The sequence below is a fragment of the Monodelphis domestica genome, chromosome 1, assembly GCF_027887165.1.
Source record: "Monodelphis domestica isolate mMonDom1 chromosome 1, mMonDom1.pri, whole genome shotgun sequence".
NCBI lineage: Eukaryota > Metazoa > Chordata > Mammalia > Didelphimorphia > Didelphidae > Monodelphis > Monodelphis domestica.
In genome coordinates, this window is record NC_077227.1 from 650,763,007 (window position 1) to 650,789,088 (window position 26,082).

General features: G+C 37.1%; 2 protein-coding genes across 6 annotated transcripts in view; one reads left to right on the forward strand and one right to left on the reverse strand.

Moving 5' to 3' along the window:
- Nucleotides 1–17,634, reverse strand: part of ERLEC1 (endoplasmic reticulum lectin 1) — a 49,034-nt gene extending 31,400 nt beyond the window's left edge. For 2 of the 3 annotated variants that reach the window (XM_003339682.4, XM_056814023.1), the window contains exons 1-4: nt 17,407–17,634; nt 10,117–10,221; nt 4,258–4,338; nt 1,032–1,109 (exon numbers count right to left, since the gene is read on the reverse strand). In XM_003339682.4, coding sequence (XP_003339730.2) covers nt 1,032–1,109; nt 4,258–4,338; nt 10,117–10,221; nt 17,407–17,634 — 492 coding nt within the window. The remainder of the gene's footprint in view (nt 1–1,031; nt 1,110–4,257; nt 4,339–10,116; nt 10,222–17,406) is intronic. The other variant, XM_056814022.1, reaches the window with a different exon arrangement.
- Nucleotides 17,635–17,887: 253 nt separating this feature from the next.
- The window catches only part of ASB3 (ankyrin repeat and SOCS box containing 3), a 135,208-nt gene continuing 127,013 nt past the window's right edge, over nt 17,888–26,082 (forward strand). For 2 of the 3 annotated variants that reach the window (XM_007475284.3, XM_007475285.3), the window contains exons 1-2: nt 17,888–18,026; nt 25,535–25,635. The gene's annotated coding sequence lies outside the window, so the exon portion shown is untranslated. The remainder of the gene's footprint in view (nt 18,027–25,534; nt 25,636–26,082) is intronic. The other variant, XM_016433409.2, reaches the window with a different exon arrangement.

Below are 26,082 nucleotides of genomic sequence, written 5' to 3' on the forward strand. Positions count from 1 at the left end.
AGTGTGTTGTAGTAGGGATTCTTTTTCAGGTATGTGTTGGACTAGAAGGTCACAGGTTTCTTCTAACTAAATTCTGAGAATCTCTGCTAAAAGTAACTTCTCTACATGTGCTTTTTAGCTAATTCCTGCTTTTCTTTTTAAGAATATAATAAATTCAACTGTAACTTTCAAATCTGTCCTGTTTATCTGTGATTCCTTCTGCTCTATTCTTATTTTGCGGGTAGAACAAGGGGAATTTTATCTCAGGTCATCTTCTTTCTGTATCCCTGACCCTCAAACTGTAAAAACAAAAACAAACAAAAATGAACAAAAAACAAGAAAAGCAAAACAAAATTCTTGTAACAAATATGTATAGTCAAGTAAAATAAATTCCCACACTGGTCATATCCTATAACATATGTTTCATTCTGTATCTTAAATCTATCACTACCTTTCTGTTAGGTGAGTGGCATGCTTCAAAAATGGCCCTCTGGTGTCGTGGTTGGTAATTTCTTTGTTCAGTTGTGAAGTCTTAGAAAGGCTTTCTTGATCTTCTAGCAAAAGAAGTGTTTTCTTCTTCCTCAAATTTTCCCAAAGCACTTTTTTTTTTGCAACTATCTTTGTCCCCATTAGTCTTACACAAGTCTACAAAAACTAAAGGTTTCTTGTCATTTTTTTAATCTTTGCTAGATGTTAGGAAAAAGAGTAGAACTTTGGTAGTTAATAAATATTTTATGGAATTGTTGACTTTGCTATATATAATTGCTTTAAAAATAAAGGAAAATTCTTCCTCTTGTTCAATTTCATTTGATAAATATTTATTATTGTACCTACTGCATATTTTTGGCATCAGCTGAGACAAGGTTTGGAAAAGGGCAAGGTGTAATTTCAACACTCAAATTACTCATAGCCAAGAAGGTGGATATAGTACAAAGAAATTATGATAATATAAAATACTAATTGTTTTTGAGAGGCTCAAAACAGTGTCACTGAAGTTCAAATTTCAATATGAAACTATAATAGTTTTTGGTCATGCTTTAAGAAAAACATACCTGACCAGTTTCTTTTTCTTCATGGTACTGCCGAATGTGTTTTCCATGACATACTTCATAAGTCCAATAAGACTCAATCTTTAAAAAACAAATTCCAACACATTTTTAAATATATGAAAACTTAAATTTTTTAAATCTAATTTTATATTGAGGAATTGCTCAAATGCATAGCTGATAAGATGGTTAAGTGAAAGTGGCTTGGAAAAATATGAGAAATCTCCTCTGTTGAATTGAAGGGGAGATTTTTTAAAACCATGAATTAATCATAATTGAATTTTTATGGGAAAAGGGATTAACTAGCAGATAGTTTGATTCTTCAGGGATCTGTCATAGTCACCAAGTTCAGAAATAATTTTCAACAATTAAAAATACATCAAAAAGCATTTACTTAAGGAATAAATTACCTCAAGAAGTAAAACAATATGCAAGTGTAAACCCAATTTGAAGATATTAAATATGTTCAAGAAATAAATCAAATAAATTTTTTAAAATTTGACATTCACTTATAAGCAATTTAATTAGATATAACAAAATATCTGTTCGGTTAGTAGGTAGGAATATTTTAAATTTCAGGTACTATACACTTATGTGTGTTTCTGAAAGTTTCAGAATCTCTCTCTTCCTTTAAGTCATAACTAAAATTCTACCTTCTATGGGAAGCCTTCCCTAAGCCTTCTTAATTATAGTGCCTTCTCTTTTAAAAGTTATTTCCCATTTATCATGGATTTGGCTTGCTTTGTATATACTGCATATGTTTGCTTGCATGTTGTCTCTCCCATTAGTTGTTTTTTAAAAAACCCTTACCTTCTGTTTTAGAATCAATATTAATAATCTGTTCTAAGGCAAAGGAGCCATAAAGGCTAGGCAGTTGGGATTCAGTGACTTGCTTAGGGTCACACAGCTACCAAGTCTGTGAGGTCACATTTGAACCCAAGTCTTCCTATCTCATGGCCTAATTCTCTATCTACTAAGTCACTTATCTGACCTCTCTCCCATTAATGTAACTTCCTTAAGGGCTGTCTTTCGCCTCTTTTTGTATCCCTAGCACTTAGCATACTACCTGGCACAAAGTGAGTGATTAATAAATGCTTCCTGATTAAACTTACACATGTAATTTATTAAATATCTGCTTATTTAGTCATAGCTTGTTTTCTAACAATGAATTACAACATATATTAAAGTAGGAACAATTATTTTTGATAACTAGGTGCTGAGTATTTGTTTTCTAATATGTGAAATAAGGTTAAACAGAGAGATATGTAGTATTTAAATAGCCAATAGCATACTATTATGCACAAGGATCTGGGCATAAGAAATGATATAAATAGCGAGTTTAATTCAAATAGAAAAAGAGCTGCATATTGACTTCGAAAACATCAAATTAATATTATCTATGCTGTATTTAAAAATTTTTTGTTAAACATTTTCCAATTATATTTTAATTTAGTTTGGCTTCACTAAAGAGTTTTGCCACACCAATTTTGACATATTTGGTATAAGGGATATTATTTAAGAAATGTTTGACTGGAATTTGATTTTGGTTAAGTCATACAGCAAGAATAATAGCTAAAAGATGGAAAGCCTAAGTCCAGCCCATGTACACATCTAATGTTAAGCAATCAAAAGGAATACCTCCAGTATATTGAGTATATTTTCTATGAAAGATTTATAGAAGTTGGGACCAAAACCCACTTTTTTGATAAAAACTGCTGGGAAAATTGGAAGACAGTATGGGAGAGATTAGGTTTGGATCAACATTTCACACCCTACACCAAGATAAACTCAGATTGGGTGAATGACCTGAATATAAAGAAGGAAACTATAAGTAAATTAGGCAAACACAGAATAGTATACTTGTCAGATCTTTGGGAAGGGAAAGACTTTAAAACCAAGCAAGAGCAAGAAAAAAAAATCACAAAATGTAAAATCAATAATTTTGATTATATCAAATTAAAACTTTTTTGTACAAACAAAACGAATGCATCCAAAATTAGAAGGGAAGCTACAAATTGGGAAACAATCTTCATTACAAAAACGTCTGACAAAGGTATAATTACTCAAATTTATAAAGAGCTAAACTAGCTGTACAAAAAATCAAGCGATTCTCCAATTGAAAAATGGGTAAGGGACATGAATAGGCAATTTTCAGTTAAAGAAATCAAAACTATTACACATGAAAAAGTGTTCTAAATCTCTGATAATCAGAGAGATGCAAATCAAAACAACTCTGAGGTATCACCTCACACCAAGCAGATTGGCTAACATGACAGCTATGGAAAGTAATGAATGTTGGAGGGGACGTGGCAAAGCTGGGACATTAATTCATTGCTGGTGGAGCTGTGAATTAATCCAACCATTCTGGAGGGCAATTTGGAACAATGCCCAAAGGGTGATAAAAGACTGTCTGCCCTTTGATCCAGCCATAGCTAATAATATAATATAATAGATAATAAGGAAAAAGACATGTACAAAAATATTCACAGCTGCATTCTTTGTGGTGGCAAAAAATAGGAAAATGAGGGAATGCCCTTCAATTGGGGAATGGCCATACAAATTGTGGTATATGTTGGCGATGGAATACTATTGTGCTCAAAGGAATAATAAAGTGGAGGAATTCCATGGGGACTAGAACAACCTTCAGGAAGTGATGCAGAGTGAGAGGAGCAGAACCAGGAAAACATTGTACACAGAGACTGATACACTGAGGTACAATCGAATATAATGGACTTCTCCATTAGTGGCAATGCAATGACCCTGAACGACTCGGAGGAACCTACGAGAAAAACCACTATCAACATCCAGAGGAAACACAGTGGGAGTAAAAACACTGAAGAAAAAGAACTGCTTGAATACATGGGTTGAAGGGATATGGTTGGGGATGTAGACTCTAAATGAACATCCTAGTGTTAACAACAACATGGAAAGAGGTTCTGATCAAGGACACAAGTAATACCTAATGAAATTTCATGTTGGCTGCGGGAAGAGTGGGTGGAGGGGAGGGAGGGAAATATGATTATTGTAACCAAGGAATAATGTTCTAAATTGACTAAATAAACTTATTCAAATGGAAAAAAAAAAGATTTCTAGAAGTACATGACAAGCATAGAACAGGATGAGAAGTGTGGATGGGTTGTAATTTGTACCCCTGGAATTAATATTCACACTGATGAGATCATAGACCTATTGAAGTTCTAAAGTAAAGGTCAAATTAATGGAAAGTACGTACCCTGTATGAACAACTGCTTTGTTTAAACAGTGGTTCCAATAATTCACCTGGAGTAGGGCCTTTATAGTCCTTATCTTCTTCCTGCAAAAATTGAGGTTTTACTAATTGTAAGTTTTCTGTATTAAAGATGGAAGGAGAAGGGAGAAGCATGTGTGTGAGAACAAGCAAAAATAGAGAAGTGACAAAAGGTCTGCCAGATTTATTTTTATCTTTAATATAAAAATGAACAAATATATATCTAGATTATATCTCGTTGTGAAAGCTTTGTTCTAGGTTTGGTCACTCATTTGATATTTATAACTGGGCACTAATTCTTCCAAGTGTAAAAAGGAATTCTTTATTCCTTTTTTAATTTAATGGGGGACCTGGAGGTCCTCTTACCATAGAGATGTGTAGGGATTAACCATCCCACAGTGGGAGGAAGGAAAAACCATAGAGACAGGAAGGGAGGTAGGAAGTGATAAAAGAGCCAAGCATCAGTTGGTTGGGCTGTCAGTTGCTGACAGTTCGTGGGGGGTGGGGGGTGTCAGTTGCTGACAGTTTTAGGCTGTCAGCTGCTGATATTGAGAGCTGTCAGTTGCAGGAAGTTGGCTGCTATGTGTGAGTTGGTCATTGGTGGTATGGGTTGGTGATTAATTGGTGGTTGGCGTTTAGTTGCTGGGATATAAAGGCAGGCCTGAGCTTACTAAGAGGGCTTTTGGGTAGCCTTTAGAGCAGTGGTTCTCAACCTTTCTAATGCTGTGACCCCGCAATACAATTTCTTATGTTGCAGTAACCCCAAACCAAAAAATTAATTTGGTGGCTACTTCAAAACTGTAATTTTGCTACAGTTATGATTCAGAATGTAAATACCTGATCTGCATTATGTATTCTCATTGATACAAATTGAGAGGTTGAGAACTGCTGCTTTAGAGGATTTTGGCTTGGACTGTTAGGTTTTTTCCCCTTCCTTGAACTTTTTGGAAGGTGGATGATCTTCATTGATAGACCTAATTGGGGTTGGATTAAACACTAATTGGGTTGGTTTGGATTGGGTGGATTGGGTTGGAACTTTGTGGGATAGTTGTTATTAGCAATAGTTATAGGTAATATAGGGTAAAATAGGGTTATAGGTAATATAGGTTATAGGTTATATAGGGTAATGTAAAAATGGAGACTTGAATTCAGGACTCCAATCCCCAGAAGTCCTTACACCAATTCCCCAGAATGCTTTGTAATCTCACTGAATTCTCACCTGGGATGAGAGCAAATTACTTTTTAAAGGGAGTTCTCCACCTACTGGGCCTGCTTTTCTACTTCCGCTTCAGAGCAGATGCGTCTCTCATGATGTGAGTAAAATTGAATTGTGCCTTTTGGCCCACCTAGCATGTGCCTTTCTTACTTGTATTTTCTTTAATCCTTAACCTTTAATAAACCTCATAAAATATAATACTCCTTGCAGAGAGAAACTAATTTCTACCTGCCTCAGTTTCCCCAAATTTTAATCTTTACAGTAATGAGTATAGACATTAGGAAATTTCTTTCTCTACCCCTTTCCTCTATTCATTTTACTATATTCTTTTACTATCTCTATTTTAATTAAACTAAATTGTTAATTGTTAAAAGCTGCTAGAAGATTTCTTTTCTCAGGTTTAAAGGGATAATATTAATTTACAAATCTACTATATTCTTTTTCTTTTTTAAACACTTACCTTCTATCTTGGAATCAATACTGTATATTGGTTCCAAGTGTATAAATGGAGATTTTGAACCTTTGATTTCATTCCCCAGAAGACCTTAGTATTCCCCAAAATTCCCTATAATCTCTCTTGCATCTCCACATTGGCGAGATCACGTTATTGGTATTTAACTGGTGGTAATGCCTCCCATTCTCTCTTTCTTTGCATGATGTAGCATCAGCAGTGATGGTGGTAAGGTGGGGAAAATTTGAAAATGGCTAACCAGCCATGGGCATGTGGTTTTTATTTTGTATCCTCTTTATTCCTTGATTTCTAATGATCTTAATAAAACTCATAAATATAATATTTTTATTATTAGAGATATAATTTTAGATTTTACAGTTGGTAACCAAAAGGGACAAGAGAAAAACTCTTGAAAAAATTTTTAAGATAGCCTAGATAGTTTTTTTAAGCCACATTTCTCCTGCCAAAGCTTTTTGCCCACCCCATCCACTCATTCTTGCAAAGCCACTTCTCCTAATTCTGCTCCCTCCTGCTGCTAAATTCCAGCGGCTTGCTTCTACTCTTGCTCCTGCTACTGCTGCCTACTCCTGAGTTGTCCCAGTCATCAAATCCTGACCTTCTCAACCCAGATCGTTCACCTGGCCTTGGCCCCGGCTCCAGCCTCTAGAAATCCTCCTCCTGATCTGACTCTGCTCCTAAATTTGGCCTCTCACCGGACCCCGACCCCTACCACTGTTGTTGATTGCTGCCACCGAGAAGTCAGGGCAGATGGTAAAAAACTGGGGTGTTGTTTCCTTAGGCAACAATTAGCCTCCAAGTGGCAAGGGACCTCAGCACGGGGACTAGGAGAAGGAAGAGACTCTTGCAAACAGGAAGCTGATTACAAGCATGGCATATTCTATGAAAGAAGCATTACCTATCTCAAACAGCTTCTACCATTCATGAGTGCATTGATCCTTTTATTTATCTTACCTGAGATTCAGGGGAGAAATTCATCTCCCTGTAACTATTTGCCATTTGGGCCTGCCCAGTTTGAGATTCCTAAAACCATGTTCTCCCCTGCTATGGGAGCTACCACAATACTGACAAAAGGAATCTCAATGGATAAAAAAAAGGAACTTTAAAGAGACTGGAGGTGAAATTTTTGAGCCTTTTCAGATTCCAATGTTATATAAAAGCCTCTATATTTTATTGTATTTTGCTGATTAAGATTTAATTTTGTGGTTTTAAGTTCACATATTAATGTATTTAATACTATCGTTACAATGAATCATTTTAATGTACTGGGTTTTAACTACTGTTATATTCTGTTGCTTTTCCCCTATAACTTTACTGAACAAATATTACTGAAAAAGCTGGTATAAAAAAGTATTTTTTTCTATTTTAGCTTTGTAAATTGTCACATAGAGGCTGGATGGACTTCATCAAAGTGGTTATAATTGTATAACAACCTTTGGAAAATTTAATGAGCTAAATATCCCAAATATATTTAAAGGGGTCTTTAGACATGATTGATAGATTTTTTTTTTCAACAACTGATCATTTTGCCTGCCTCTAACAGGAGGTAAGGTCCATTTTAGTAGCTGAAGTGAAGTACAAATATAATCCCCACCTCTTGATGGGACATTACAGTCTCATACCAAAGGATCTGGGAAGTTGATCCCAGGGCATGGTACCCCTGGATGGCTCCCAAAAGAGGGGAGTTTCTCATTTGTAACTCCTCAGCTCACTTTACCCTTTCACCAGAATGATCTCTAGATCCTTGGTAACATTCTTAGACCCAACATCAATAGTACAGAGGTTTGGTTTTTTCTAGACCCTCTGTCACATTTTTATAATAATGACAGTAATATATATATTTTTTTAATTTCTCAGTCAAGGTTGAAACATTGCTACACCTGAAAAACTTGGGCAAGTATTCATTAGCTTATAAGGTTTTTTTCATTATTTGTCATACAGCAGACCCATGTAAAATATAATAGTGGGTTTGTTTGCTATTGTCATTAAATGGACTATTATAACTGGGGATTTTGATAGTTTTTGAATGTGCATTACATGCTGTACTACTGTTCTTTATAAAAAACTGTTACTTTGTGAAAATCATTTGCTTATACTCACAGTGGATCATGGCCAAGTTTGAAAAAGGAAATGGATCTCATTTTTTGGTGAGAAACTTTTGTATTCCACATTTCCTTAGCTGACACAGTGTGTCAATATTGGATTATAAGCTATATTGTTTTTATTTTAAAACTCTTTTATTATTGTTTTTGCTTGCATGTGCAATATACTATTTCAGTTTTTTATTTTTTCTCTCCTTTTTGTATTTGAAACACAAGTCACCAGTATTGAGAAGATTTTCTTTTTTTGATTTTGCAGTAAGTTTAAGATACATTTTTCCTAATGTCAATGCATACCCAAAAAGCTTTAGACTATAAAAATTATGCCATTGATTGTTTAAAAAAAAATTTCATAGGAATTTGCTTAATGATTTTGTTTGATTCCAGGAGAGGAGAACAAAAGAGCCACTATACAGTGCCATAGAAGCACAGAATTTAACCTGAATAGTGCCAAAAAGAGCACACAGATCAAAAAAGAAACCAATCCATGTAGGATTGATGAATTTCTAAGCCAATACAAAAGGACTTGAACCTGGTGTGAGACTCGAGGTTGCGACGCTTGACATATGTTAAGATGTAGGACTCCTTGTATCCACACACTTTGTGAAATACTAACAGAGAAGTACTGAAGTTTGGCTATCATCCTGGCTACTCCTATCCCTGAATGAAGGTAAAATCAGACTAGGGAATGACACTTTCCTATCAGTCTTTTTTTTCTCTTTTATAGTATGGCAATTTCTTGTAGTCTTGGCTGCAAATGGGTAAGTGAAATATTACTACATTTTGTCCTACAGATTTGTGGGACAGAAATCACTTTATTTGGGCCCTGATTCAAAGACCTATTATGGATTTCTTTTTTCCTTTACTTAGAATTTTTACACATAAGACTTTGGTAGTCTGTATTTCATCCAGAATTTTTTTGGGGGGATTTAAAAAATATTTTTTATTTCTCTTGCCAATTGATTCATATACCTCATAACTCAGCCATGCATCCCTAAGTGATCCCTGTGTTTTTCAACACTCACTTAAGGAGGGAATGTATAATTGTTTTAAATTGCAAAGTTTAAGTTTTTTTTTAGAGTAATTTTAGGATAAGAAATATGCTACCTCTCCAAATCCATAAAGTAGAATCTTTAGAGAAGACACCATGAAGATGCCTCCACAGACCACAAGCTGAACAAGGTTTGGGATGTGGTGATCTGAACTGTGTGGGATTGAATGCGTTTGTTTTGTTTGTGTACTTTTATGCCAAAGTGGACTGCCCCCTAACTGGCTTTTTGTCAATGCATCTAGCAATCATTGGTTTTGCTCTCTTTTCCTCTTATCCTCAAATTATTGTAATTTCAAAATTGGTATATTTACAAGACCCACTGGAGAGACTAGTCTTTCGCAGGTCTCGGGGGGGGGGGGGGGGGGGGGGGAGGGGAGCGTGGAGGGGGCAGGGGATGGAGATTTTGAACTTTTGACTTCATTCCCTAGAAGACCATGGTATTTCCCAAAATTTCCTATAATCTTTCCTGAGTCTCCACATTGGCAAGATCATGTTATTGGTATTTAACTGGTGGTAACGCCTCCCATTCTCTCTCTTTTTGCATGATGTAGCATCAGCAGTGATAGTGGTAAGGTGGGGAAAATTTGAAAATGGCTAACCAGTCATGGGCATGTGGTTTTTATTTTGTAACCTCTTTATTCCTTGATTTCAAATGATCTTTAATAAACCTCATAAAATATAACATTTTTATTATTAGAGATATAATGTTAGATTTGACACAAGGCAGGAGAGTGGTAAGGGCTAGGCAATGGGGATTAAGTGACTTGCCCAGGGTCACAAAGCTGGGAAGTGTCTGAGGCCAAATTTGAACCTAGGATCTCCCATCTCTAGGCCTGGTTCTCAATCCACTGAGCTACCCAGCTGCCCCCAACTCTACTATATTCTTATTAAAACTTAAATTATTAAAAGTTGCTCTCTTATTTTGTCAAAACCCCTATTTTAACCTGTACACAAGGAAGAATTTTAATGTATGCATTGCATTACCATTAATAAATTTGTCAAAACTTACCTCATCTCCACTTGCTACGAGGGGGAGTATGCATTTATATCTTTCTTTATCTACTGTTGTCATGATGACATAATTCTCTTCTTTATAGAAAACACCAGCAGTAGGCTAGAAATATACAAAAATATTCAGACATTAATAAATTTAACTTTCTAAATGAATGAAATAATATGTAGTTATAGTTGTAGTTTATTAACACTATTCTACTGTTGCAACTAGTGTTTGATATATGTATGTTCTTTACATATTTGTAAGGGAAATATCTGTTACTGATACAATGTGAGGAAGAATAACTAAAATACTGAATAATAGAATTGAGATTTAAAAGTATCTTTTAGGTTGGAATAATGAATTGAAAGAGGCAGAAGAACGAATGACTATGACTTTGGAGAATTCACTTTTCTAGAGCATCTGAGACATAACAAGTGTGTGTATATGGTAGAGTTTGGATTAGAAAATATCTAATATCCCATTCCAACTTTAAATATATGATTTCAAAAAAGTAATTAAGTAAGCATAAACATGAAATTTGATATGTAGGTTCAAAATATCAACTCTACTACAGATCCTTTTTTACATGACAAATATATTCCAAGCCCCCTGCATAAGTTGAAAAACTTAAGCAATAGTAAATTGAGTTAATTTACAAGTATTTCTTATATAAACATAGCTAGGCACTTTGACTTTTCCTAGGCTTATCAAAAGTACCAGCATTACTACTTTTGTACTTTGGGGTCATTATTAATCACTAAATAGTGTTAATAAAATAAAGAGAAGCATTGCTCTGATGCAAATACAACCAGTTAAAAGTCAGAACTCTGGGCAAAGACTGATGCCAAACTAATGCTTGGAACACAAAATTGTAATGACTCACATTTATGCTTCTCAAAGAGAGAGTAAGCATGACTGAGCAAACTTGCAGCAAGACTTTATGTCATTTGAGAAAATAGTGCACGTTCAGTATAATTAAAACATTTTATTTTACATGGTTTTTTTGCCTTTATTTTTTAACAATCACATATACGTGAATTTATGTGTGTTGAGTTTGAGTAAATTAAATTCCTGCTCTACTCCCTACTCCCCATTATTTACCTTAATATTCCTTTTGCTCTTCCAAATCAATTTTACTATTATATTAGCTTAATCTATCTAAGGAAATTTCTTTATCTTAACTCAATCAAGTAATTTTAATTCAATCAGTCAGAAGTTTTTGAATCCTTTGATAAGAGTTTACACCCTCAGAGGAGGAGGGGTGGATCCCATAAACACTCCAATTGAAAGATTGCTATTGGTTTTTGTAAAGAGGGGGAGAAACAGGAAATGACATTGAAAAAGGAGTATAAAAAGAGACCAACATGGCCTGGAGGGGATTCCCTTCCTTGGTTTGTGGAAAGATTGGTTCCAGAGATTCCTTCCTCAGCTTGTGGAGAGACTCCTTGGATTCTTCATTGGCTTGCTGGAGACTACCGGACTTTCATGTGGAGATCGGGACTTGAGGAAGCCTTTGCCCAGGGCTGAACCGGACTTCACAGAAGAAACATGTAGGGCTTGTAGGCTTGTTAAGGCTTTTCTACATTTCCCACTTTCACTTTTTCTACCTTGTAAATAAAAGCTGCTAACAGTCATTTTGACTTAAGGGCTAATATTTTATAAACAGTGACCACTTTTATAACTCTTATATTGAGTCAAAACCCAATTATATTTCTTACATATCTATTAGTATTAATATTTTCCCAATTATTTAGATTTGTCTTTAAGAGTTTTGTAATTGGATTCATATAATTCCTTTGTCTTGACAGGTAAACTCCCAATTATTTTATGCTATCTATATTTATTTTCAATGCAATTTCTCTATTCCTGATGGATTTCTTTGGCAATATGAAGATATGCTGATGATTTTTGTGGGTTTACTTTTTATATACTGAAACTGCTGAAGTTACTGATTGTTTCAATGAGTTTTTTGTTGATTCTCCAGGGTACTCTAATAAGCTATCTGCAAATAGTGATGATTTTGATTCTTTACCTATGCTTATTCCTTTTCTTTTTTTCAAAAATCATTGCTACAGCTATATTTCTAGTACTATGCTGAAGAGAAATGGATCTAATAGAAATTCTTACTCTACCCTTGATCTGACTGGAAAAACTTCCAATTTATTTTCATTACAAATAATGCTGGCTCTTGTTTAAGAAAGCTACTGGGGACAGCTGGGTGGCTCGGTGGATCAAGAGAGCCAGGCCTAGAGACGGGAAGTCCTAGGTTCAAATCTGGCCTCAGCCATGTCCTAGCTGTGTGACCCATGGCAAGTCATCTGATCCCCATTGCCTAGTCCTTACCACTCTTCTGCCTTGGAACCAATATACAATATTGATTCTAAAATGGAAGGTAAGGGTTTAAAAAAAAAAAGAAAGCTACTACTTAATGAAAGCTCTGTTATTTTCCTGTGGTTTTTAACAGGAAAGGATTTTGTATCTCATCAAAAAGCTTTTTCTGCATCTAGTGATATAAACATCATATTTTTTGTCAGTTTGTCAGTTAATCCTTACGGTTTTTAAATATTGAACCAGCTCTACATTCCTGGTATAAATCTTATGTGGTCACAATATATAATCTTTGAGATTATACACATTTCCCATCAGATATAATGCTCTTACAACTTCTTTAGAACTCTATAATCAGGCATTGCTTTTCCAGGAAACTCATCTTTGGGAAATTTCATTATTTTGCAAGATTGAATTTGCCTGGTAATCACATCTCATCAGTACTCTTTGAACCCCAATTAAACCCTATGACTAGAGGATGGGGTCCTGGGTAACTTCTCCCTCCATACCATCTTTTTAAATTTCCTTTTGTGTGTTGCCTTCCCCTACTGGACTATAAACTACTTGGGGGCAGGGATTATCTTTGTTTTTATTTGAACTTGTATCTCTAGAACTTAGCACAGTGACTGACACATAGTAGGTGCTCCATAAACTAGTTTATCAACTAGTTGCTGTAGTCTCCTTGCTAATATTTAAAATTTTTGCACTTATGTTCATTAGAGATGTTGGTCTGTAGTTTTTCTTTCTTTGTTTTGACTCTCCCTGGTTTAGGTATTAAGATTATATTTGTGTCATCAAAGGAACTAGATAGCCCCTTCTCTAATTTTTTACCAAGAGAAAAAAAATTTTTTTCCAAAGAACCCTTTTACCTTTAAATGGAATCTAAGTATCACTTCCAAAGCAGAAGAGTAGTAAGGATTAGGCAATTGGGTTAAGTGACTTGCCCAGGATTACACAGCTAGGTAGTATCTGAGGCCAGAGTTGAATTATAAGAGAAAATTAAAGCCAAAGGTTTTGGTGTTAAACACAGAGAAAGGGAAAAGAATCTTGTTAACAGAGACTTTACAAAGGAAGCAAGGTGATACTCATGAAAGGAAGATGAGATTGGCTGGGGACATTTACAGTAAGCATTGAAGGTAATGTTTTTTTTTCCTCTTGCTATTAATCTCTTTTGATACAATTAAAAAAGATAACACCAACTTTCAAAACCTACAATATAGCAGAGATCATGAAAAATTAACCCTACTCTGGACCCTTTTTACTTTTATCCTAAGATTGACTTAAATTTTAAAAAGAGTGTCATATTGAGCTTGAAATAGTCCACTTTCTGACTGAATTAAGTTGTAATTTAACCCTACCCTTTGAATGAATTAAGAACAAAGTTTGGTGCTTACCTGTCAACAAACTACCTAAAAACACTAAGAAACACTTTGAAAGGGGGCAGAGAGAATGCCAGAGGCCTCCCTGGCATCATGAAGATGATGGTCTTTTCTCTTGTCCTTTGTGACTCCCTGGCATCTGGAAGACCCACCTCTTGCCCAAAGTGAGTTTGGAGTCCTTCAATCAGAGGGGTTTTGAAAAGGGATTAACTCATAGTGTATAAATTTTGAATCCCGAAATCTTTTTTGTTGGGAACAGAGAGTGAGAAGGTGTATGTGGGCATCACCCCTAAGCTGGGAGGAGACTTGGGTAAAGGAATGGCCAGCTTCATTTGGCTTTTTTACTCATTGTAAACTATGATAATATTGCCAAAGGTTATCTAGAATCATTTGGGAGAACTACAAATCAGATATATTATTTTAAAAATCAATTCAATTATTAAAGAAATTATTTAAGGGAAATAAATTAAAGCTAGATCAATGCACTAACTAGCTTTATATCTTTTATCTATGTCTACTCTCTACTTTAGTAACTATCTGATATCAGTTATAAGGAAACAAGAATTATTGGATGCTCTGAAAATGTGTTAATTATTGAAATTAGGAACATGGAACATAAGAAAAATGATTTGGAGCGAAAAGGGTCCTAGAGTTTATCTGTTCCAAAACTTAGAAGTCTAGTATGATGTAGTGACTTGCCCCAATATTAAATAGGTGGTAAGTGAAAGAGTTTGTGTCTACAGATCCAGCCTTCTCTGAAAAAAACTGGAGACTGCAAATGTAACTCTGAAGCCTCAGCAGAATAACTGTGTACAAAGAATACAAGACAGAATTAGCAGCCCCAGTTCTAGGCCTTCCCTATCACTCTGTGACACATGGCAAGCCATTTCATTTCTTGCTGGTCTGATGTAAAATAAGGGAGGTTGGACAAACAATCAAGCTCCAACATTCTATGTGTTAAAAAAATATTTCTTGCAGTCAAATATCAAACAGGCAGTACTGAAAATAAAGGTGAGACTGACGTGGGATTTTGAATTTACATTAGATGACAGACACAAGACTGATGACAGAGTCAAAATTTCTCTTGGTCTGACCCAATTCAACAATAATTTTCAACTAAGCCTCAGAAAACCCAAAGGGCAATGGAAGATATGGGCAATTATAAATGGCTGCAGCATATTTCCAACAGTGATCTCTGTCCATGAGGGAGGGTAAGAGAGAGTGCAACAGCTGATTCAACAAACAATTGTTAAGCCTACTCGGAAAGCCACTGGGAACACAAAGATAACGAGAAAAGCAGCTGCTATTATCAAGAAATGCAAGTTTGAAAAAGGAAGTGGGCTAGTTATATAGCAAGGTAACAACAGATGGACAGAATGGTGCTATACGTACTAGTGGACACAAAACATTTGAAAAAGGCCCAGAGGGCCTCTAGTACACTTGATTAACTTCACATGGGAGGTCTATAGAACAGGAATAGGAATTGAATAGGACAGGAAGATGTGGATAGGGTGTGGACAATTTACACTGATTCAGGGAATACCAACAAGTGATGAAATCACGGATGTACTAAAGGATTGGCTCACTACAATGTCTTCATGTGTCACTAACATCTTAAGAAAGGGATTCTCAAAGTGGAAAAAAATAATTCCTCAGAAAACTAAGGTCTGAAATCTGGGATGGGCAATAGTATATATATATAATTTGTTTTGAGCCAAGAATAAACAATAATAGTAGGGCCTAGCAGAGGACTATGTTTTCTATTCTAGGACCAGCCTAGCTAAATTTAGAAAAACTATTCCCCTGATTGAATACAGTGATAAATGTTCAACCATAGCAATTCAAGACTATATTTGGGCTTAAAGAGTTTGTGGTGCCAGTTAGAAAACATGGGACCTGATTATTGAGCTCCTGACCCATGTTCCAGGATTAAAATTTAAAAATTCAACTGTGTTGCATTTATATATGTTATTTCTTAGGGGCATTATGACTAATGAGCATGGGTAGTAAACAGTCTTACTCTTATTCCATTCTTCAAAATGGCCCTGAAGGGAGATATCTTGCTCTAGAATTTATATAGTATATTTGTAAAAGACAAAATGTCTATTTTTGAGGGCATAACCACCTTCTAAATTAACTAGGTTTATAACACTAGAATTTTTCTGGATTTTTTCTTCTTTACTCTTCCATATCCAATTAAGTTGCTAAGTTTTTTGATCCTTTCTCTACAATCTGCCCTCTTTTCTCTACTCAACAATGCCAACCTGCCATTTCAGGTCCTAAATGCTTCTCACTTAGATTACTGCAACATGGCCTGCTGACTTTTTAAATTTATCATCTACAAAGAGGACAAAATCATCTTAATGCTCAAATCTGATCATATTACTCTCTTGATCAAGAAACTTCAGTGATTCTCTTTCACCTCCAGGAAACCATTCAAACCCCTCGAATAGATATTAATGCCTTTAAAAATCTAGCTTAATTAACATTATTCCCTTCATGAATAAGCTCCATTCTGGACAAACTGGCCTAGTTGCTGTTCTCTTAGCACAGGACATTACCTCCTAACTCCTTGACTTTGCACAGGCATGCCAGAATGCATGCCTTCTTCACCTCTACTTCAGAATCCTTAGTTTTCTTCAAAACTCAGTTCATGTACCACCTATTTGATGCTAGTGCTTGCTCTCTGTAGATTACCCCCAGTTTATCACATGTCCTTCCAAGAATATGGTGAATTCCTTGAAAGCAGAAATTGTCTTTCCTCCTTCTTTGTATCCCCAGCATTTAGCATAGTGCCTGGCACATAGGAACTGAATAAAAACTTTTACTAAGAATTTACTAATAATTACTAAGAAGCCTGATCCTCTCTCACAATTATATCAGATTTACATATCTCTTTAGGATGCTATATCTTTCCTACCATGTCCTCTCCACCTCTGGAGGGCAGAGATGGTTATTCTTTTCTCTCCCTACGTCCAGCACCTAGCTCAGTGCCTGATATAGAGTAGTTTAAAAGATGCTGAATTGGTTTGGAAAGGAAAACTGCCTTTGAAGGCCTTTGAGAAGGCCTGGTGGTATGAATATAAGTAGAAAACCGTGGTTATTTGGAGAAGGAACAGCTGTTGGCCACTGTCCAAGGGGAAGGCAGGAATGAAACACATACTCTTAGTGTAAACATTTTATAAAATGGATATAAATGTGTATATAAGTACAGTATGTGGTCTCATACTGATAGTCTTTGGGATTCGGGTTACATTAATATTTGTGTATGTATATGCACAAGCATTTGTGCATGTTATGCGCATAGTTAAGTATGTTTTTGGAAATATACATGTGAAAATATACGTGTGTATACACACACACACAAATTATTATTTTTTTTTTTGAGGGCGGAATCTAGGAATGCTTCCTGGGGAAGGTGGGAAGGTAGTGGTTGGGCAGCCAAGCTCCTGCCGTAGGTGGCGGGTATCTGTGTGCGACTGTCAAGAGGCCAGAGAAAACCTGGGCCAAGTTAATGAGGAAAACCCTTGCTGGCTTGGGCAAGTGGGGCTGGGGACGCTCGGGGGCCACCGTGGGGGCTGGCGCGGGCACTGACCAGGGAGAATTCGGTGCCGGGCCAGTTGACTCGGAAGGGGATGTCGTCACTGAGCGGAGGGAGCACTCGACCGCCCCCGGACGCCTCCAGGAGTCCGCAGAGAACCAGCAGCACAGGCGCGCCCGGGACCAGCCTCCGTCCGCCACCGCCTCCTTCTTCCATCCTCCTCCGCCTCTTTCTCCAGCCACCGCCGCCACCGCCACCGCCGTCGCTGCCTCCTTGGCCCATAGAAAGGAGGCGGAGGCGGCGGGACTAGAGATCGCCCAGCGAACGGGAGCCCCAACCGCCGCCACGTCTTCTTCCGGGGAGCCCCTCGAAACCGCCCTCACTTTCGTGCCGCTGCTTCCGGGACAAACGGCCTATCAACATCCGGGTCCACCTACGGAGGCCGAGAGCCAGTAATTCCCATTCCTCCTCCCATTCCTGGTGCAACTGCGATTTGCTGGTCCAGTAGGGTAGTGGCTCCGCGGTGGGGAACTGACACCCACTTCACCAACCACTCACCCGCCCCACTTAATTCTGGGGCTTTTTGGACTCCAAGGGGCCGAGATTCCGGTCTGGGGGTCCTGGACGGCGGGGAAGTAGGTCGCGTAGTGGCCGCGCGTTAGTATCCGCAGCCGGTGAGTCCCGGAACCCCGGCTGAGCTGCAGGTTCTCTCGCCGTAGACCCTGGTCTCTACGCGGTTCTTTCCTTCTCCGCTTCGGTTCCAACTTTCCTTTGATTTGTTTTATACTCGGAAGGTGGAGTGGGTGGGGGAAGGGTTGTAACTTAGGTTTCAAAAAATTTAGGGAAAGTTAGGGAAAAGAGGAAGAGGGATTGCTTCTTCGGGTTTCTCGCTCCGGGGTGAAAACATTCTCCGCTGCGTAAAAGGGCTGTAGTTATTTTTGTTGAACTCAAAAGTCCCTTTGGATCGTCCACTATTCGTTAACCTGAGGTTTTCCCTGCGCTGCCCAACTCTCTCTGCTCCCCACTATGTCCAGATGACTCCCAATAGGTATAGGATTTACATTCCCAGAGGAGACGAGGTGAGCTTGACTATATGTGTCCCACTTGGGTTCGGAAGCCAAAATTAAATGGTGTGGCCTAAATATTGTTAACTAACGCAATGGAGAGAGCACAGATAGTAAAATAGATCTGAAATGAAATTCAGCCTCTGACATTTAATCTCAGTGTGACCCTGGAAAAAGTCACTTTTTAATTGTTTCCATTGCAACCTGTATATAGCTTGGTTGTACATAGTTGTGATGTGATGTCCTTACCTGTTAGATTGTGATCTTCTTGAAAGCAAGGAATAATTTTTTTTTTTGCCTATTTTTATATCCCCAGCACTTAACACTGTTCCTGGCACATAGCTGTTTAGTGGATTCAGATTTTTGGTGATGCCATTTGGGGTTGTCTTGGCAAAGATACTGGAATGGTTTGCCATTTCCTTCTCTAGCTCATTTTACAGATGAGGAAACTGAGGCAAATAGGATTAAGTGACTTGTCCAGGTTCACACAGTATCTGAGGCCAGATTTGAACTCTTTATCTTCCTGACTTAAGGTCCTATATGCTATCCACTGCCACCCAGCTGCCACTACATGTAGTAGGCTTGCTTAATAAATACTTTCTGACTTGATCAAGTCTAAATTTGTTTCTCTGCAACTTTCCCTCCTTTTTGCAAAGAGCTGCTCCCCTCTCCCTCTCCACTATGCCTGAGGACTTTTTCACATCCCCCACCCCTCTGCCAAGCAGCCTAATGGAAGTGCACTGGGAATTAGGTGCTGGATACTTGAACATAGCTGTAGGGAAGGGAAGTACTTGGGCCACTCCCTTCCCACTCTCTTTACTGGCAGAAGCAATTCCTCACATCACTCCCCCTTCCCCCAGCAGCTCAATGGGAGCATTTTCTCCATCCCATGTATGGGATAAGGGGCACAGCACGTGGGGGTGGGGTCTCAGCACTCCATCTCCAAAATTTTCACCATTGCTGTGGCACCTAATGGAACTCATGCATTCTCTTTTCCATCTTCTAGGTTTTCCATTTTGACATTATTCTGGGTTCTTTCCTCATCCCTCATCTCTAGCATTTGTAAGCTATCTTGCATTAGGTCCTTATGTTGTGGAGTGTTAAAGGTGAACCCCTGGGGTTCAGGAAGGGTACCTTTTGCAAGAATGCAAGACTCTGAAACTTAGCTTAAAAATAAAAAGAGAGATTTATTAGTAATGTTGAATTTTTGGTCAGCAAGACAGCATGAGTGGAACAACCTGGAAGGTTGCTCCCAGAATGCCTCAGTTTTGGGGTTCTTACACTCTTTACTACATCGAGGATGTGACTCTGTGCTAGATGTGGACGTGACTTAGAGTGGTAAACACTCAGGCATTCAATGGGAAGTTCAGTCATCTGACCTGGTCTGCCCGGAGACATAAGGGGTGACCCTCATAGTTTAGGGGACAGATGGATGTTTGAGATACAACTTGATGTTATCCAGGATGTGCTAAAGGACAATCCAAGGAGGATAATTTTCTCAGGGTCTTATAGGAGTTATCAGATGTTATGTTTTGGGTTAGGAGTTATCAGATGTTTTGGGTTAGGAGTCACAAGGGTGTAAGAGAGCAAAAGAATTTCCCTGCTAATAGTTTGCCTGAGTTTCTGGAGTACAGTGCCCATGCCACTTGGGTCCCTTTACATGGCTACCACCTTGGTTTAGGTTCTCATTCTCTCTTTTCTGTCTTGTTGAGATGGTCTGGCTTCTTCCACTCTTCTGTTTTAGAATCTTTTTACCATACAACTGCCAAAGTGATATTTCATTCTCAAAAACTTAAGTACTTCCTTATTGGCTGTAGGCAAAAATACAAATTCCCCCTTTTTTCTTTTAAAGCCCTTCCTAGTCTTTCTCCAACCTAGATGATTTTACATTATGGTACTTTGCCCATACACTTTGTGTTTCAGACAAATTGGCCTTTGTAAAGTATAATTTTAGTGTTGTGACCTAAACTATATTAATTATTGGCTGCCATGGATATCCCAAATAACAAAAAAAAATTACCAAGTAAGTCTGGAAATTTATGGTGATTTAATTAATATAGTGGAAAGAAATTTAAGAAGGGAGAAGGAAATGGTGTAGGATTTCTCCCGCCTGGCTTATGCCAGGTGGGAAGATTAGAGGCTCTCGAAGGTAAGGTTTTGGAGAGTAAAAGAGGAAGGAATCAGCCTGAACTCTAAGAGGGCGTAGCCAAGATGACTGAACCTGAATTAGCTCAAGGGCAAACTCACCAAAACCTGGACAAATAGCTGCCACCACACCAAGATGTCGGAAAGCTTAGCAAGCTGCCAGCTAGAGACGCCTCTCTGGGGAAAGGCCCCAAGAGAGGAAGTGGTGTGGCCTATATAGATGGTTTTCCGTTACTTTCCTGCATCTTATCTGTACCAGTGATAGCTTAGCTTGACTTAGGACAGCTCAGGGGTCTGTCCACTGTTTCTGCACATGTCTGTTGAAGGACATTTTCTCAGATACTTAATTCTTCAGTATGGTGCAGACATTTCTGACCTTGTTAAATTAAGCAGGGTGGAGAAATGTAGAGTTCCCAAGACTTGATTCTGTTAGACCAAGTATCTCCATTGTTACTAATCAGGATATAGCTAAATCAGCTCTTCTAAAGTATGGTCTGAGTAGGGTGGAGTAGTTTTAAAATTCACACCTTGATGCTTCCTCTACATACCATTCTTAAATTTCCTGCCTCTAGGCCTTTGCCCAGGCTGTTGTAAATTTTAAAAATTAATATTCAGTACTTCAAGTATTATATTTAATAATATTTAGTCATATTTAACTTGAAGCAAAAGGAAACTAAAAGCTAGAGAAGCAGGGAGAGCTTTCCTGGCCTCACACATGAAAAAAAGCACGGAGGCATTACCCAAAACTTATATACAATAACATAAAAGACACATGTAAACAGAAAGGGAAAAGGAATTTTGGGATGAGGGAAGGATTCTGGGAGCTGAAGTCCAAAGGATACAGAATTTCCACTTATACACTATTCCCATCACTAGTATACTCTCCTTCCTTGCCTCTGACTCTTGGAATCTAAGTTTCCAAAGTCCACTACAGAGAGGTGTCAAATACATATTCATTTTTTGGACCAAAATTTTTTAAATATACTGTCCAGATTCAGCTAAAGTGCTATTTCCCATTTGTTCCTTCCTGAATCTCTTACTTGTTAGGGCTTTCTTTTCCCTCTTCTCAAAATTACTTTGTAGTCATTTGATATATTTTGTATTTACTTTGCTGTCCATATGGTATTAACTACTCTGAGGAAAGAAGCCATTTCATTTTTGTCTTTGTATCCAAACCTAGTGAGTAGTAGATATATGTTGAATTTAACCAAATCTTGCCTTGATGTTCTTCTTGAACCTAGGTGCCCTCTTTTGTACCTTGTAGTTTGTTAGATCCCTTCTTGAAATTTGTTGTCTAGAACTGAACATAGTATTTCATGAGACAATGAATGAAAAAGGATTTATTAAATGCTCACTCTGTACAGAGCTTTGTGCTTAGTCTAGGAAAACAAATGCCTCCACTTCCCTAAATTATTCTCTGATTAGGCAACTCAGTAACATTATCTTGCACTGTTGAAATGTTTCCTGTATATATCTTGTCTTGATTAATAACTTCCTTGGGTATAGAGATTATTTTGGATTTCTTTGGTGATACTTTCATCCACCTCTTACCTTTCCTTTCTTTACTATGTTACCATAGTAGCCATTCCAGAAATAGCATTATTGACTGATTTAACTGAGATAAGTATATTTATCTCTATCTTGACTAATTGGATTGTAACAGTTATCCATGCTCTACTATTTATTGAACACTTAGGGACAGCCTATGAAAAACAGATTTAGATTCCAAGGAGCTTCTATTCTAATTGGTAATACATTATATAAAAAAAAAATATGTCCTGAAAGTCTTGGTGCAGTTTTAAGCTTTAATAGACCTTTAGGATATGTATACAGAGTATGTAGAAGGCAGTGTCAGAAAGGAAAACCTTCAATAGAAGCTGGGATTTGAGCTTAATCTTGAAGGAAGTAGAGAGAATTCCAGGCATGGTGGGCCAAAAGAGAGGCGAAATGGATTAGGCCAGTGTAGCCAGATGGTAACAGGCATATAGGGAAGTTAGGTGTAAGAAGACCCTATTTCTGTAAATATTCTTATCTTTGCCTTGGCCTGTGCTCTCTCCTAATTGAATGTACGTGCAATAGTTACATATGAACCCTTTTGTTTTTCATGATTCAGAACTTTATGTTGCCATCAAAAAAGTATTTATTAAGTAATTGTTTGGGTTGTCTTGAAATCTTGCAGAAATTAGGATAATATGAATATCTAACACAACATGTATAAAGAAATGCAAAAGGCTTGTTTGTATGTTGCAAATACTTAACATAAAACAATAATGCATCATACTTTTTTATTTTCCTGGGAGCTGAAAACAACTTTTGGAGGGCCAGCTAAAAAGATATTTCTCTTTCACCTCAGGCCTCTGCTATCTGAACAACTTACAAAGTCTAGATCCTCAGGCCTGGCAGTTATGCCTTTCTAACTCCTTGAACTGGAGGATTTTCTCATTGGTGTTTATCTCCTAAGAAAATTAGTACTTGAAAAAAAGTACTTTCTTTTTTTTGACAGCTGGCCCTGTTAAGGAACTCTTGAACAAACTAGGGTATTTTCTTCATTGCTCCTCCAATTTGCTTATGATGTGAACATTTATCTCTAAGTTCATATATCTTATTTTGGTATATGTATTGGTCATTTGTATAAATCTGATTTCTCCCAGATTTCTTTCTGGTTTCTGCAGCAGTTTTTGTCAAAACTTATTCTAGATGTTAGGGCATTTATGCTGCTGTGTATTCATTTGCTTCTGTAGATTATATATTTAATGTGTTCCACTGATTGCCTTTTCTGTTTTTTTAAACGGTATCAAGTAGTTTTGATGATTACAACTTGGAACATATGTTGAGATCTTTGAGATTGTTAAACCTCCTTTTCCCCTCAAATTGTTTTCATTATTTTCCTTGAGATTTCCTTTTTTTCAGATATATTTTATTTTCCTAACTCTATAAAGTAATTATTTAGTAGTTTGATTGGTATAAATAAATTAATTTAGGGGTCATTATTATTGTATTGACGTAGCCTACCCATGAGCAATTAATATTTCTCCAGTTTAGGTCTATTTTTTTCTGTAAAGAGTATTTTGTAGAAGTATTCATATAGTTCCTGTATTTCTTGGTATTTATGATCCCAGATATTTATATATTTACTGTTTATTTTGAGTGGAACTTATCCCTTCCTGATAGATTTTTTTTTGGTAATATACAGAAAAACCGATACCTTATTTGTTTTTGTATCCTGCAACTTTGATGGTTATTGTTTCCAATTAATTTCTAGTTGACTCTTTAGAGTTTTCTAGAATCCCCCATAACACCTGCAAAAAGGAGTAGTTATTTTCTTTTGCTTTTTCTTATTCCTTTGATTTCTTTTTGTTAAATTATTGTTATAGCTAGCACTTCTAGACCTATAATATATAGGTGACTTCACTTGCTCTTTTCTCACATAAATATATAATAACATAGTCTGACTTTTAATCTCTTAATTCTACCAAAACTTCTCTCTTCATAGTTACCAGTGATTTCTTAACCGGCAAATTTAAATGGCCTTTTTTCCAGCCCTCATTCTCCTTCATCTCTGCAGCATTTGACATTGTTGATCACTCTGCCTTCATGCTCTTTTCTCTAGGTTTTTTGGACACCACTTGTTCCTGATCCTCCTCATATGTATCACTCCTCATTCTCTCTTGCTGGATCCTTATCCAATCACATCTTTTAATCATAGGTATTAAGTAGGATTCTGGACTCTCTTCTCTTCTATGCTACTTTACTTGATAATCCCATAGATTTGCCTGCTTACTTGATTTCATATTCCATTTAACCATCAAGTGATTTTCCTAAAAGTGCAGGTCTGACCATGTTACTTTCCCACCCCCAGTAACCTCTAATGCAGGAATCCTCAACATATCGCCTACAAGCCACATGCGACCCCCTGAGGCCATTTATCAGGCCCCCCACAGCTCTTTCTGAAGGGGCACCTCTTTCCTTGGTGGTCAGTGAGAGGAGCCCTGTATGTGGCTCATGTACAGTACTACTTCCTGTGACATAATCCTTTGCCTGGTGCCTTGTTCTGAGAATGTGCAAAGGATTATGAAGGATTATGTGGCTGCACAATGGAAGACTCAACATAGTGAGTGGTGATCTGGGGGAGGGGATTCTATACTGTGTATACTGCTATACAGTATAGTGGTATAGTGGTGGCAGTGATGGGCCTGGGCAAGGTGTGATAGGCTCTAATAGTCCGGCCCTCCAATGGTCTGAGGGACAGTGAACTGGCCTCCTGTGTAAAAATTTTGGGAACCCACTAGATAAGATTCTAGTGATTTCCTGTTGTTTCTGGGATCAAATACAAATTCTTTTGTTTGGGATTTAAAGCTTTTCATAACTTAGCTATTTTACACCTCCTAGTGACCATGGGTACCTTGCTGTTCCACAAATCTTAGTCTCTCTCTTGACTCCAGGCAATTTCTCTGGTTGTCCTAGATACCCAGAATATTCCTTCCCCTCATCTCCATCTCTAGGATTCCTTCCTGACCCAAATCAAATCCTACCTTCTATAGGGAAGTCTTTCCTAACCCTTCTTGATTCTAGCAACTTTTTTCTTTTAATTTTTTTCCCCAATTTTTCCTGTATATAGCTTGTTTGTGCATATTTGTTAACTTGCTATCTCCCCCATTAGATAGCGGGCTCTTTGAGGGCAAGAATAGCCATAGAATTCTAGACATAAAGTTAAATTAATACTAAATCCAAGATGTTATAAGGCTCAGCTATGGTATCTTATTAATAGCCAAATTTTCAAAATTTTATTTCAAAGTAAATTTTTGTAATTTGAAAATTTTAGTAAATTATAGATTGCATCCTGTGGGTTACCAATTATTTTTTAATTGCCAAATCTAATGGTCCTTTTCTTTCTGTTTTCATTCTTCTTGGACTCTCTGTAGCCTTTGATATTATTGATTACCTTATTTTCCCTGATTCCCTCTTCTTTTTAGGCTTCTATGACACTACTGTACCTGGGTTGTCCTCCAACCTGCCTCATTGTTCCTTCTGATTGTCTTCTGCTGAACCTTCAACTGGGTTACAACTACTAAAGGTGAGCATATTCTAGAACTCTGTCCTGAGCTCTCTTCTCTTCTCTTCTCCCTCTCTACTATTTAATACAGAGATCTCATTTGTTCCCATGATTTCAATTGTCATCTCTGCTGAGTCCCAGATTTACTTATCCAATGTTAACCTCTTTTCCAGCTTCCAGACTTATTTCTTAACTAGCTGTTGGACATTTCTAACTAGATGTCTTATAGAAATCTTTTTTTTTTTGTTAAAACCCTTACCTTCCGTCTTGGAATCAATAGGCCTGACTCTCAATCTATTTCTGTTCCCACAATTCTTTCTTTGGATATTTTTTTAGAATATTTTTAGATAACCAAAATAAAATTAATGAGATTACAAAGGAAAAGAGTTCTATGAAAATAGTTATAAAAATATTTAAACAAATTCCCAGATCCCAACTTAGGAACCCATGTACTAGATAATCTTTTAA